At 41.6% G+C, this 15,948-nt stretch overlaps 1 protein-coding gene across 12 annotated transcripts in view; it reads right to left on the reverse strand.

The window, feature by feature from the left end:
* The window catches only part of CCDC18 (coiled-coil domain containing 18), a 137,781-nt gene that overhangs the window by 11,881 nt on the left and 109,952 nt on the right, over positions 1–15,948 (reverse strand). For all 12 annotated transcript variants that reach the window (XM_008264871.4, XM_051857475.2, XM_051857479.2 and 9 more), the window contains one exon: positions 3,119–3,586. In XM_008264871.4, coding sequence (XP_008263093.2) covers positions 3,119–3,586 — 468 coding nt within the window. The remainder of the gene's footprint in view (positions 1–3,118; positions 3,587–15,948) is intronic.

A 15,948-nucleotide genomic window follows, 5' to 3' on the forward strand; every position in this document is an offset into this window, starting at 1 on the left:
AATAAAAGTTAAAAAAAATAGTCTTTTCCCACCACTTAACTTTCTACTCTATATATTTCTGTACCCACATATTCTGCTATCCTTCCCACAACAGTGGATGAACTGCTGTGTTTTTTTTGAAATTTTTATTTTTTAATTTTCATTTTATTTGAATAGAAAAGAGAGAGGGAAAGGGAGAGGCAGACGCAGAGGCACAGGGAGGGAGGGGAAGAGAGAGAGAGACTGATCTTCCATCTGCAGGGATCCCCATCTGTGGGCATTCTTTTTTTTTTTTTTTTTTTTTTTGACAGGCAGAGTGGACAGTGAGAGAGAGAGAGACAGAGAGAAAGGTCTTCCTTTGCCGTTGGTTCACCCTCCAATGGCCGCCACGGCCGGCGCGCTGTGGCCGGCGCACCGCGCTGATCCGATGGCAGGAGCCAGGTACTTATCCTGGTCTCCCATGGGGTGCAGGGCCCAAGCACTTGGGCCATCCTCCACTGCACTCCCGGGCCACAGCAGAGAGCTGGCCTGGAAGAGGGGCAACCGGGACAGAATCCGGCGCCCTGACCGGGACTAGAACCCTGTGTGCCGGCGCCGCAAGGTGGAGGATTAGCCTAGTGGGACCTGGCGCCGGCCATCATCTGTGGGCATTCTAAATGCCCAAAACAGCTGGGGCTGGGTCAAGCTGAAGCCAGGAGCCTGGAATCAATCTGAGTCTTCTACAAGGGTAGCAAGGGCCCAAGTACTTGAGCCATCATTTGCTGTCCCCAGGCTGAAATCAGAAGTGGAGACAGAACTCAAACTCAGACACTCTGATATGGAAGGCAGGTGTCTCAAGAGACATCTGTTTTTATTATTATTATTTTTTTAAGATTTCTTAATTTGAAAGGCAGAGTGCAGAGTTACAGAGAAAGAGGGAAAGAGAAAAGAGAGACATAAGGTCTTCCATCTGCTGGTTTACTCCCCAAATGGTCAGGACTAGGCCAGGCTAAAGCCCAGAGGTAGGAGCTCTTCCAGGTCTCCCATGTGGTTGTGGGGCCCAAACACTTGGGTTGTCCTGAGCTGCTTTCATCAGCCATCAGCAGGGAGATAGCTCGGAAGTAGAGCAGACAGGACTCTGCCAGCACATGCAGGCCATGGCTTAACCCGCTATGCCACAACACCGGCCCTCCCGGAGTGGCATCTCCCCCACCAAAATGTAACCTCCAGGTAGGTCACCTTTATTTCTATACTTCTAGTGCCTAGTGTATAGTAGATATTCAATAAATATTTCTTGAATGAAACAAATGACTGAATAAGTGATAGACAGTAAATACAATTATAATTTTAAGCACTAGATTTTTTTTTTTTTTTTTTTTGACAGGCAGAGTGGACAGTGAGAGAGAGAGAGACAGAGAGAAAGGTCTTCCTTTGCCGTTGGTTCACCCTCCAATGGCCGCCCCGGCCGGCGCACTGCGCTGATCCGATGGCAGGAGCCAGGAGCCAGGTGCTTTTCCTGGTCTCCCATGGGGTGCAGGGCCCAAGCACCTGGGCCATCCTCCACTGCACTCCCTGGCCACAGCAGAGAGCTGGCCTGGAAGAGGGGCAACCGGGACAGAATCCGGCGCCCCGACCGGGATTAGAACCCAGTGTGCCGGCGCCACTAGGCGGAGGATTAGCCTAGTGAGCCGCGGCGCCGGCCACTAGATTTTTTTTAATAAAGATTTATTTATTTATTATTTGAAAGTCAAAAATACAGAGAGATAGGGAGAGACAGAGAGATCTTCCAACTGCTGGTTCACTTTTCAAATGGCCACACTGGCTGGGGCTGGGCGAGGCCAAAGCCAGGAGTCTGGAGCACCATCTGGATCTCCCATGTTCTGGCACACATATTGGATGCTGCTGTTGCAGATGGCGGCTTAACGCACTAGATTTTATCAGGCTTTCTCAGCCAAGATTTCACTGAGATGGTGTTACAATTCGAATGATTTCCCTATAATTTGTCTCAGCCTTGTAGACATTCTGAAAGCAAGTACACAGGCCAGCATAGCAGCTCCACATGGAACCTGGTTTGAATCCTGGCTGCTCTACTTCCAATCTAGCTTCCTGCTAATGTACCTGGGAAAGCAATGGAAAATAGCCGAAGTGCTTGGGCTCCTGTCACCCATGGGGGAGACCCAAATGGAGTTCTAGGCTTCTGGTTTTGGCCTGGCCTAACCCTGGCCATTGTAACCAACTGGAGAGTGAAACAGTGGATAGAAGATCTGTATCTTTATGTCTCTTTAAAATAAATAAATAAATATTTAAAAAATAACAACAGAAACTTAAATTTGGATTTAAAAAAGCAAGAATAACATATCTAATCTCGGGCTGTCTATTAGGTGAAGGGATTTTATATGTAGCTCACACTTTTCATTCTATAATTGATACGTAGTCAACCAGTTAGAAATAAGTAATCAAGGATTTAGTGTTGGTACTAATTTGTTTGCATTTCTACTTTCTACTTTATAAATTCAACTGAATGAAAACTCTACTGCAAAAACATATAGCAAGTACAAAAGAAATACAAGTGGCCTATCAAAAAATTAATGATGCAATTATTACTGTAAATAAAATATCACAAATGGAAAAGGACATATAAATTTGGTAAGTCATTGTAAATTGCTACCACTTGACAATCAAGTTTTTGTACTTGAAAGCACTTGTTCAAGAGGTTCTTACCAAAAAAGTAAAGGGATAATAAATCTTCTTTCTCTTAAAGAGAAAAGACAGAAACCAAGGGAAGATAAACATAGAGTAAAGAAGTATTCTAGGGTCAAAAATTAAAGACACAAGGAGTTGACTTACTCTGACTTCTTTTTTTTTTTTTTAATGTCTATTCACTTTCATTTACTTAAAAGGCAGAATGACACAGGGAGGGAGGGAGGAAGAAAATGGGAGGAGAGAATTTCATGTTTAGACTTGGGTTCCATCCCCGAGATATCTCATTATGTATATGCAAATATCCCCCAATTCAAAAAAATCTGAGATTTGAAAATACTTCAGGTCCCAAGCAATTCCAATAAGGGATGTTCATCCTGCCTATGAACTTTCCTCCAAGTAAAAAGTAATAGTCACTGAAGACAAATTATTACAACTTATAATGTTATGAGATACATACCTGAGATACACCAGCACCTCCTTGCATAGAAGACTTTTTTAATAGTCTCACTTCTCTGTTTATGTATCTTAGCATTCCACTAAGAGTACTAAAGTCATTACTCTCCGAATTATCTTCTTCCAGGTTAAATGTGAGAGGTTTAAATGAATTGGCCTGAGTATAAGTCAAATCCTTATGGCTTTCCTCTAATGCTGAAGGCTGAGCTAACTGCATTTTATTTAAGTCCTGTAGTAATTCTTCAGAAAGATCTTCATCACCATGAGTTTTGAAACTAAGGTCACTGGCACTAATAGAGCGACGTAGCTTTCTGTACTTGATAAAAGAGGTATGAGAATGTTTAGCAAACTTTGGATCTTGAACACTGGATGTAACATCTGTTGTAGGTGTAAATGGGGATGATATAAGCTTGATGTCTTCTGCTCTGTCATTTTCAGAAATCTTTGCTTGTAGTCTGGTTAATTCTGATTCCTGTAAAAAAAAATCGGTACATGGTAAGTATTCAATACATTTTTGTTAAATTAATGAAACACTTAGAAAAATCACAGACTAATAGATTGACCTAAGGCGATCTTAACTCCATTGCAAGAATTCCTTATACAGCTCTTGAATTTTCTAAGCTCTGTTTAAACCCTTTACTATTTATTTAAGATAGCTTGATTTTGGACAATTATGTACGTTAATTTGAAATATGTTTAAACTATCCTAAGAATTCCATTAAAATTGACTTTCCTTATAGATTTAATTAATAATAAAATCAATTTTTATTCAAGATTGAAATATTACACCTAAAATCTTCTATGCAAAAGTATAGGGATTATCTTTTGTTAATGTAAATATGCAAAAAAATCCACCCTTCAGAATTTCTATCAGAAATAAATGTATACTAGCTATTCTGCTTTATATATCCTCATTATAGGAAAGCTTTACTTCATTAGAAATTTTACAAATTTACTAATATTTAAAATCAGTCCTTATTAAATATAAATTTCATTCCTATTATATTTCCATGTCTTTCATTTGAGTACTCTTTTTTTTAAGATTTATTTATTTGAAAAGTGGAATTACAGAGAAATGGCTGGAATGGGCCAGACCGAAGCCAGGAGCCTGGAGTTTCATCTGGGTCTCTCACATGCGTGCAGAGGCCATAGCACTTGGTGTATTAGCAGGGAGCTAGATCAGAAGTGGAGCAGCTGGGACTCAAACTGGTACCCATATGGGATGCTGGTGCTGCAGGTGGCAGCTTAACCTGTTACACCACAGCGCCGGCCCCACCAATTACTCTGATTTAACTTTGGGACTCTAGGAATAAGATTACATACACTGACAAACTATAAAACCTAAAAAAATGAAGAGCTAATATTCTAATTTTAAAAGCTAAATAAAATGGCAGTTTCTTGTTCAAATGCATGGTCCTTTTATTTTTTTTCCAGATATAACATACATGTTTCTAAATCAGTTATTTTTATTCTGATAGTTTTTTTCTTTGTAATGCTTCTTCATTTTCATCTATTTGAAAGAGTATTTCAGGCATGGAAAGCCAAGACACTCTGGCAAAAATAAATAAATAAATAAAAATGACCTAAATGAAAGATCTCTGTGAGTGAGATCTCAGAGGAAAGAACAGGCCATCAAAGAAGGAGGTACCTTTCTCTGAAGGGAGGAGAGAACTTCCACTTTGACCATGACCTTGTCTAAACAAGATAAGAGTCGGAGAACTCAAGGGGCTTCCATAGCCTTGGCAACTCATGACAAGAGCCTAGGGTGATTACTGAGGCCACAAACAGGAGTGTCAATTGTGAAATCAACAACAGGAGTCACTGTGCACTTACTCTCCATGTAGGATCTCTGTCCTTAATGTACTGTACAATGTGAATTAATGCTATAACTAGCACTCAAACAGTACTTTACACTTTGTGTTTCTGTGTGGGTGCAAGCTGTTGAAATCTTTACTTAGTATATACTAAATTGATCCTCTGTATATAAAGATAATTGAAAATGAATCTTGATGTGAACGGGATGGGAGAGGGAGCAGGAGATGGGATGGTTGCACGTGGGAGGGAGGTTATGGGGGGGAAAAGCCACTGTAATCCAAAAGCTATACTTTCGAAATTTATATTTATTAAATAAAAGTTAAAAAAAAAAGAAAGAGAGACAAAAAGAGAGAAAGTGTGAGAGGGATCTTCCATCTGCTAGTTTATTCCCCAAATGCCCTTCACAGCCAGGGCTAGGCCAGGTTGAAGCCAAGAACCTGGAACTCCTTCTGGGTCTCCTACAATGTGTGGTAAGGATCCAAGCTCATTCCCAGAATATATCTGAGAAAGCTGGGTTGGAAGCAGAGTAGCTGAGACTTGAACTGGCACTCCACTATGTGATGTGTGCATCCTAAGCAGCAGCTTAATCTGCTGTGCAATAGTGCCTGACCCTGAAAACTTCTATTCTTGAGTTTGGCTTCTAAATCAGTTACTTTTCTAAAATACCATGTTTACAAATAAAACTGTCATAACCACACTGCATTACAATATAAAAATTTAACATGCATGATTTCAGTTCTTTCTTATCTTTATACTACTAAATAAAAATCACAAATGACTAGATAGAATATCAATTTATTGTAGTAGATCTTACTTTTACATTCTTACAACCAAAATAAAATAGTAAGGGGTCAGCATTGTGGTGTACTAGGTAAAGCTGCTGCCTACAACACTGGCATCTCATAGGGCACTTGTTCGTGTCCAACTGCTTCACTTCAGACCCAGCTCCCTGCTAATGTCCTGGGGTAAACACTGGAAGATGGCCCAAGTGTTTGGGTCTTATCCACCTACATGAGAGACCAAGATGAATCTTCTGGCTCCTGGATTCAGCCTGGCCCAGTTCCGAACATTGTGGTCATCTGGGGAGTGAACCAGTGGATGGAAGATTGATTTCTGCCTCTCCCTCTCTCTCTGTAACTCTTTCAAATAAATAAATAAATCTTAAAAAAAAAAAAAAAAACACAGTAATAGAGTTGACACAGGATAGGGTTGTATGCAGCCTGAGTTTTTTATTCTTGTGTATTACCTCATCATAATTGAGAAAAATGGTATCTCAGGTAATCGATATGTATAATCTTATTTCATTGGTTATATCTGGCAAGTGAGCAGATATAAACTCATGTGACAATTGGTACAATGCAGACTCTTTTAATTTTTAGGGTGAATTTTTCACAGTGAAGCTTTGTAATTAGGTAAAAATGCTAATCTCCAGAATACCAGAAACATCATTTTAATAAAATAATCTTATTTTTTATATTTGAAAATCAGAGAGAGAAAAAGCAAGAGAGACAGAGATCTCCCATCTACTGGTTTATTCCCAAACTTCTGCAACAGCTGGAGCTCATTCAGGCTAAAGCCAGGAGTCCCCAACGTGAGAAGCAGGGAAGCAACTACCTGAGTTATCACCTGCTGGCTCCCATGAGTTTGTATTTAAACATCAGTGAGATGCTAGAGCAGGGAGATGGGTGGGACTTGAATCCAGGCACTCTGAAATGGGAGGCAAGCATTTCAAGCAGCATCTTTACCAATTGGCTTAATGCCTACCTGTGATGTTTTTGTTGTTGTTGTTTTTTTTTTTTTTTTTTTTTTTTTGACAGGCAGAGTGGACAGTGAGAGAGAGAGACAGAGAGAAAGGTCTTCCTTTGCCGTTGGTTCACCCTCCAATGGCCGCCGCGGCCGGCGCGCTGCGGCCGGCGCACCGCGCTGATCCGATGGCAGGAGCCAGGAGCCAGGTGCTTTTCCTGGTCTCCCATGGGGTGCAGGGCCCAAGCACCTGGGCCATCCTCCACTGCACTCCCTGGCCACAGCAGAGGGCTGGCCTGGAAGAGGGGCAACCGGGACAGAATCCGGCGCCCCAACCGGGACTAGAACCCGGTGTGCCGGCGCCGCTAGGCGGAGGATTAGCCTAGTGAGCCGCGGCGCCGGCTTGTTGTTGTTGTTTTTAATTAATTTATTTATTTGAAAGGCAGAAGGAGAAACAGAGATATCTTCCATTTGCTGGTTCACTCCCTAAATGGCAGCAACAACTGGGGCTGGGTCAGGCTGAAGCCAGGAGCCTGGAGCTTCTTCTGGGTTTCCCAAGTAGGTACAGGGGCCTGAGCACTTAAGCCATCTTCTGCTGCTTTCCTATGCCCATTAGTAGGGAACCAGATAGGAAGTGGAGCAGCCAGGACTCAAAACGATACTCCAGGGAATGCTAGTGCTGCAGGCCATGGCTTTAAAACCCACTGTGCTACAGTGCTGGCTCCTACCCTTAATGTTTAATAGTGTTATTAGTTGAGTATTAATAGTGCTCAGCCTAAATATAATTTCAGATTATGTCTATTCAGCTTTCCTCTAGTACTGTAAATATCAACAATATTACAAGAATTTAACTGCTCAGCTTAGAACAAAACTAAAAATATTTCTAAGGTATTATGTAATTGACTCTTTTCCTTTTTATAACTTCCATTTTGACATATAATTGTTTTTTATCAAACCTTTTTTTAGATTTATTTATTTATTTGAAAGTCAGAGTTACACAGAGAGAGAAGGAGAGGCAGAGAGAGAAAGAGAGAGAGAGGTCTTCCACCGCTGGTTCACTCCCCAACTGATCACAATGGCTGGAGATGCGCCAATCCGAAGCCAGGAACTAGGAGCTTCTTCCTGGTCTCCTATGTGGGCGGGGGTCCAAGGACTTGGGCCATCTTCTACTGTTTTCCCAGGCCATAGCAGAGAGCTGGATCGGAAATGGAGCAACTGGGACTTGAACCAGCGCCCATACGGGATGCCGGCACTGCAGGTGTCAGCTTTACCTGCGACACCAGAGCGCCAGCCCCATAAAACTGTTTTACAACTGTCTTTTTATTCTTTTTCAAAGACTTCTCTGATAAGTTTCCCCATATTGGCAGTTTTGGGACAATGTTAATTTTTAATCTTTATGCTTACATACTTACACAACAGAAGTGAATATTAGTAGCAACAGGTTATTTTTAAAACATCTATATTCAAATCCAGTAAAAAATTTTGTAGAATAATATATTTCTACTTCACAATTTTTAATTTTTTTAAAAAGACTGATTTGTTTACCTGCTACACCACAATCCCAGCCTCTCTACTTTAAATTTTTAAAGCAACTTTACTAACTTTGAAAAATGCTTTTATTTTTTGTGTACACATATTGAGCAAAAAACTCTAAAGTAAACATTATGATTATATAGTTTGCATTAAACATTTATAAATTATTTCTTCTGGGAATTCCAAGATGGCTGAAGAGGGAAAAGATGTACTGCTTTAGACAATGGGGAAAAAAGTAGACAAAAAGTGCAGAAAGTACATTCCTGGGGGAGAGTTGGAGAGAAATTTGCAGTGGAAATTTTCCAGATGGAAAAGGGATGCTGTGGACCAGTGTGGAAGGTGCAGCCGTGCAGCCATGAGTGTGGATACCACACATCACCCTGGCAGCTGAGAGCTGAAGCATACGCCAGCTTTGAAGAGAGGTGAGAGCAGACTGCAGCAGCCTGTGCCACTGGTGATATTACCAGAGGAAGAGGCTTGCAGACCACATTTTTGAGTCTGGCCTGGAGCCCTAATGGGGGGACAGGGTACCTGCCTAATCCAGTGAAAGCAAAGTTCCATTACTTTCTCACCAACCCCTGACAAGGATACCCAGCAACTGGCAGGGATAAGGTGCCATTTTGACGCTGGTAGTGGCTGCAGCATCCCTTCTGCATGTGTGTAATCAGGGGATTTTCCCAGAGGGAAAAAGCTGCACTCCTCACTGACTTTGAGTGTGGCTGGGAGGGACGAGAGGGCTGGGCACCCATGTAGGACTGTGAAGTGCCCCTATCCTCTCAAGATGTCACAGGCTCCAGGGCTCAAACTGCCACGGTGGAGCACTCACAGGCAGCTGGCTCAGGAAACATCTCTCATGTCTCCATGGATGGGACAGGCTAGCATGGTGGAGTGGATCTGCTGCACCCTGTGGCTGTGGGAGCATTGTGTGCTGTGAATGTGGGAACTCTGTGACTGAACAATAGGGCACAGGATATAGGTGGACATCTGGGCAAACACTGTATGCAGCTCCACACGCTCAGAGTTCCCCGATTGCCAGGGGTGGGTCATTGCAGAGGGATCTGTGCTCACACTGAGGGCTGCACAGATCCCTTGTGTGATTCATGAGGCAGCAAGGGTGAGTACTGCATCCATTGAGGGCTAGTTCCGGGCATTAATCACCTAGGAAGAGAGGAGGTGAGGGTGTGATTACTCTCACAGAGGTGATCATACCCTCCCCTCTGCTGACAATAGAGGAGATCTACCACCTCCAACTTGGGTGTTAACGCTGGATACTTAGCACTGACCAGAGCTCCCTAGCCATATCCAGAAGACGCCACTGGGTGTTCATTCAAAGAGCAGACACTCCACCAAGCCACAGAGGCATAGTTCAAACATAAAATCCATCAAAGAGAATACAAATAAGTATTTCCATAATTGCCTAAAAATAAATGCAGAAATTCAAGAAATAAGAATAAGTAAGAAAACATGACCCCCCAAAGGAATACAACAATACTTCAATATTAGAATGAGAAGATGAAGAGATTAATGAAATACCTGAGAAGAAATACAAAAGAGTAATCACAGGATTACTCAGAAGCAACGAGAAGCAAATTCATAAGTCAAAGAAATCCATACGTGACATGGAAGAAAAATTTTTCCATGAGACAGAATTTTTGAAGAGAAATCGAAAATATTAGAAATGAAAGAGGGGCCGGTGCTGTGGCATAGCTGGTAAAACCACTGCCTATAGTGCCAGCATCCCAAATGGCCACTGGTTCAAGTCCCGACTGTTCCACTTCTGATCCAGCTCTCTGCTATGACCTGGGAAAAGCAGTAGAAGATGGCCCAAGTCCTTGGGCCCTGCACCTGTGTTAGAGACCCTCAAGAAGCTCCTGGCTCTAGGATTTGGAATGGCTCAGCTCCAGCCGTTGTGGCCATCTGGGGAGTGAATCAGTGGAAGGAAGGCCTCTCTCATGCTCTCTCTGCCTCTGCTTCTCTGTAGCTCTACCTTTCAAATAAAGAAGTAAATCTTTAAAAAAAAAAAAAAAAGAAAGAAATGAAGGATTCAATATGTCAAATAAAAAATACAGTGGAAATCCTTAACAACAGACTTTGTTAGGTAGAAGAAATAATATCTGAGCTAGAAGACAAATCTTTGGAAATAGAACAAAAAAATGAAGAATAAATTAGAAAAATTAAAAACAATGTTCAAGATTTATGGGATACTATCAAATGACCCAACATATGGGTCTTAGGAGTTCCTGAAGGTATGGAAAGAGAGAATAGATTACAAGGCCTATTCAGCAAAATAATTAGAGAAAACTTCCCTAATTTGAAGAAAGAAAGGGACATCCAAGTATATGAGGCTCATAGAACTCCTAATAGACATAACCAGTAAAGATCTTCACCATGACATATTGTAGTCAAGCTTTTAACAGTGAAACATAAAGAAAAGATTCAAATATGTACATAAGAGAAATGCAGATTATGTTCAGAGGATCTCCAACTAGACTCATAGCTGATTTCTCATCAGAAACTCTATAGGCTGGGAGAGAATGGAGAGATAGTCCAAGTCTTAAAAGAAAAAAAAAAAAACAAAAAACCTGTCAACCCAGAATACAGTACCCTGCAAAGCTCTCATTTATAAGTGAAGGTGAAATAAAGACCTTTCTCAACAAACAAAAATTTAAAGAATTTGTCACCACTTGTCCAGCCTTAAAATTATGCTTACAGATGTGCTACACACTGAAACACAAAAAGATAGTCATCATTATGAAAGAATGTGAAGGCAGAAAATCTCCCAGTAAAAGTACAAAGGAGGGGCCGGTGCTGTGGCGCAGTGGGTTAAAGCTCTGGCCTACAGCACCAGCATCCCATATGGGCACTGGTTCTAGTCCCGGCTTCTCCTCTTCCAATCCAGTTCTCCGCTATGGCCTAGAAAAGCAGTAGAAGATGGCCCAAGACTTTGGGCCCCTGCACCCATGTGGGAGATCCAGAAAAAGCTCCTAGCTTCAGATCAGCACAGCTCTGGCCATTGTGGCCATCTGAGAGTGAACCAGCGGATAGAAGACCTCTTTCTCTGTCTCAACCTCTCTCTGTAACTCTTTCAAATAAATGAAATAAATTAAAAAAAAAAAAATACAAAGGAAATCCAAAGCAAACAATAGGATACTTATTAAAAAAAAAAGGCAGAGCCAAGATGTTACTTATCAATAGTAACTTTGAATGTAAATGGCCTAAATTCTCCAATTAAATGATGCAAATTTGCTGAATGGATTAAAAAACAAGACCTATATTTGCTGCCTACAAGAAAGACATGCCATCAATAAACATACACGCATAGTGAAAGTGAAAAGACGACCAAGTGCTTGGGCCCCTGCACCCGCATGGGAGACCAGGAGGAAGCACCTGGCTCCTGGTTTTGGATTGGCGCAGCTCCGGTCGTTGTGGCCATTTGGGGAGTGAACCAACAGAAGGAAGACCTTTCTCTCTGTCTCTCTCACTGTCTGTAACTCTACCTGTTAAATAAATAAAATAAAATGTTTTTTAAAAAAAGAAAAAGGGGCCGGTGCCGTGGCTCACTTGGTTAGTCCTCCGGCTGCGGCACTGGGATTGCATGTGGGCACTGGGTTCTAGTCCCGGTTGCTTCTCTTCCAGCCCAGCTCTCTGCTTTGGCCCAGGAGGGCAGTGAAGGATGGCCTGGGTGTTTGGGCTCCTGCACCTGCATGGGAGACCAGGAGGAAGCACCTCGTTCCTGGCTTCGGATCAGCGCAGCTCCAGCTATGGCAGCCATTTGAGGAGTGAATCAACAGAAGGAAGACCTTTCTCTCTGTCTCTCTCTCTCTCTCTCACTGTCTATAACTCTACCTGTCAAATAAAATAAAAAAAAAATAAATAAATAAATAAATAAAGTGAAAGGACAGAAAAAAGATATTCTGTGCTAACAGACAAAACTTTTTTTTTATTTTTATTTATTTATTTTTTTTTAATTTTTTGACAGGCAGAGTGAACAGTGAGAGAGAGAGACAGAGAGAAAGGTCTTCCTTTGCCGTTGGTTCACCCTCCAATGGCCGCCGCGGCCGGCACGCTGCGGCCGGCGCACCGCACTGATCGGATGGCAGGAGCCAGGAGCCAGGTGCTTTTTCCTGGTCTCCCATGGGGTGCAGGGCCCAAGCACCTGGGCCATCCTCCACTGCACTCCCTGGCCACAGCAGAGAGCTGGCCTGGAAGAGGGGCAACCAGGACAGAATCTGGCGCCCCAACCGGGACTAGACCCCGGTGTGCCGGCACTTCTAGGCGGAGGATTAGCCTAGTGAGCCACGGCGCCGGCCCAGACAAAACATTTTAACACAAAAACAGTTAAAAGAGACAACGAAGGGCATTAGGTAATGATTAAGACATAAATTCAACAGGAAGATGTGACTATAACGTTTATGCACACGATGCTAGGGCTCCTGGCTATTTAAACCAACTGTTAATGGATCTAAAGAGAGACACAGACTCCAAAACAATAGTAATGAGGGACTTCAACACCCTACTTTCATCAATGGACATATACCTAGATAAAAATACAAAGAAACAGCTAATTTATACTATGAACGAAATGCCTAACTATATCTACAATGCCTTTCATCCTACAGTTGCAGAATACACATCCTTTTCAGCAGTGCATGGAACTTTCTCCAGGATAGACCATATGCTAGGATACAAAGCAAGTCTCACCAAATTCAAAAAATTGAAATCATACCATGTATCTTTTCTGGCCACCATGAAATGAAGCTGGAAATCAACAACTCAAGAATCTTTAGAACATATACAAACACATAGAGATTGAATAACACACTACTAAATGAACAGTTGGCCATAAAAGAAATCAAAAAGGAAATAAAAAAAATTTCTTAAAACAAATGAAGATGACAATACAACATATCAAAACTTACAGCATATAGCAAAAGCAGTGTTAAGAAGAAAGTTTATGGCAACTGGCATCTACATCAAGACATTTGAAAGGCATTAAATAAATGAGCTGTCAGTGTATCATAAGGACCTAGAAAAACAATAAACCAAACCCAAAATTAATAGGAGGAAAGAAATAATTAAAATTAGATTAGAAATAAAGTTGAAACTAAAAAAAACAATACAAAAGATCAGTGAAAAGACCAGCTTTTTTTTTTTTTGATAAACAGAAAAAGAGGGAAAATACCCAAATTAATAAAATCAGAGATGAAGAAGGAGATGTAATAATGGATACCACAAAAATAAAAAGAACCATCAGGAATTAGTATAAACAGCTATATGTCAACAAATCAGGAAACTTAAGACTTCTGGAAACATACAATCTATGAAAATTGAGTCATGAAGTCATAGAAACCTAAACAGACCAAGAACCAAGATGGAGACTGAATAAGTAATAAAGACCCTCCTGGCAGGCGCCACGGCTCACTTGGCTAATCCTCTGCCTGCGGCACCAGCACCCTGGGTTCTAGTTCCAGTTAGGGCACTGGATTCTGTCCTGGTTGCTCCTCTTCCAGTCCAGCTCTCTGCTGTGGCCCGGGAGGGCAGTGGAGATGGCCCAAGTGCTTAGGCCCTGCACCCGCATGGGAGACAGGAGGAAGCACCTGGCTCCTGGCTTCAGATCAGTGCAGCGCCGGCCACAGCGGCCATTTGGGGGGTGAACCAACGGAAGGAAGACCTTTCTCTCTGTCTCACTATCTCACTGTCTAACTCTGCCTGTCAAAAAAAATAATAAAATAAAATAAGATAAAGACCCTCCCAACAAAGAAAAGCCCAGGACTATACAGCTTCACTGCTAAATTCTACCAGACATTTAAACAAACAACTCCAATTCTTCTCAAGCTTTTCATAACAACTGAAAAGAAAGAGAATCCTCCCAAACTCCTTCTATGAGGCTAGCAACAGGTTAATTCCAAAACCAGAAAAAGATACAACAAAGAAAGAGAATAGACCAATATCCCTGATGAATATAGATGCAAAAATCCTCAACAAAATAATAGCTAATCAAATCCAACAACACATCAGAAAGATCATTCACCTGGACCAAGCAGAATTTATCCCTGGTGTGCAGGGATGGTTCTTCATACAAAAATCAATAAATGTGATACTTCACATTAATAAACTGAAGAATAAAAGCCATAGGATTATCTTAATAGATGCAGAGAAAGTATCTGATAAAATACAACATCCATGTGGCTGGTGCTCTGGCACAGCAGTTTTAAAGCTCTGGCCTACAGCACTGGCATCCCATATAGCGCGGGTTCAAGTCCCAGCTGCTCTACTTCCGATCCAGCTCCCTGCTAATGTGTCTGGGAAAGCAGCGGAGGATGGCCCAAGTCTTTGGGCCCCTGGACCCAGGTGGGAGACATGGAAGAGCTCCTAGCTCCTGACTTCAGTTCTGCTCAACTCCAGCTATTGTAGCAATTTGGGGAATGAACCAGCTGATGGAAGACCCCTCTCTCTCTGTTTCTAATAACTCTGTGTCTGTGTTTCAAATAAATAAAATAAAGCTTTTAAAAAAATACAACATCCTTTCATGATTAAAACCTTAAGCAAATAGGGGGTAGAAGAACAATTCTCAGTACAATCAAAGCAATTTATGACAAACCCACAGCCAACATCCAATTGAATAGGGAAAAGTTGGAAGCATTTCCACTAAGATCTGGAACCAAACAAGGTTGCCCATTTCCACAATTGTTGTTCAATATAGTCCTGGAAGTTTTAGCCATAGCCAGTAGGCAAGAAAAAAAATCAAAGGGATACAAATTGGAAAGGAGGAAGTCAAATTATCCCTATTTGCAGATGACATGATTCTATAAATAAGGAACCAAAAGACTTCACTAAAAGACTATCGAAACTCATAAGAGTTTGGTAAAGTTTCAGGATATAAAATTAACAAACAAAAATCAAGCCTTTGTATATACAAACAATGCCACTGCTGAGAAAGAACTTCTTAGATCAATTCCATTCACAATAACTACAAAAAAATTAAATTCCTTGGGATAAATTTAACCAAGGAGGTAGAAGATCTGTACAATGAAAATTATAAAACATTAAAGAAAGAAATAGAAGAAGACACATACAAAAAAACAAAAAGCCTTCCATGCTCATGGGCTGGAAAATTAATCTCACCAAAATGTCCATAATACTATAAGCAATTTACAGTCTCAAATCAATCCCAATCAAAATAACAATGGCATTCTTCTCAGATATAGAAAAAAAAGATGCTAAAATTCATGTGAAAAAAGACCCCAAATAGCTAAAGAAAAATTATACAACAAAAACAAAGCAAGAGGCATCATAATACAGATTTCAAAACACTACAGGGCAGTTGTAATTAAAACAGCCTGGCACTGGCACAAAAATAGACATGCAGACCAGTGGAACAGAACAGAAACTCCACAAATCAATCCACACATGACAACCAACTTATCTTTTACAAAAGGGCTAAAATCAATCCCTGGAAAATGGACAGTCTCGTCAACAAATGGTGCTGGGAAAACTGGATGCTTGCACACAGAAGTTTTGAAGCAAGACCCCTACCTTACACCTTATACAAAAATAAACTCAGGGGCTGGCGCTGTGGCTCACTTGGTTAATCCTCCACCTGCGACGCCTGCATCCCATATGGACGTGATTCTAGCCCCAGTTGCTCCTCTTCCAGTCCAGCTCTCTGCTGTGGCCCGGGAGGGCAGTGGAGGATGGCCCAAATGCTTTGGCCCCTGCACCCGCAGGGGAGACCAGGAGGAA

This window comes from Oryctolagus cuniculus, chromosome 7 (genome assembly GCF_964237555.1).
Source record: "Oryctolagus cuniculus chromosome 7, mOryCun1.1, whole genome shotgun sequence".
Lineage (NCBI taxonomy): Eukaryota > Metazoa > Chordata > Mammalia > Lagomorpha > Leporidae > Oryctolagus > Oryctolagus cuniculus.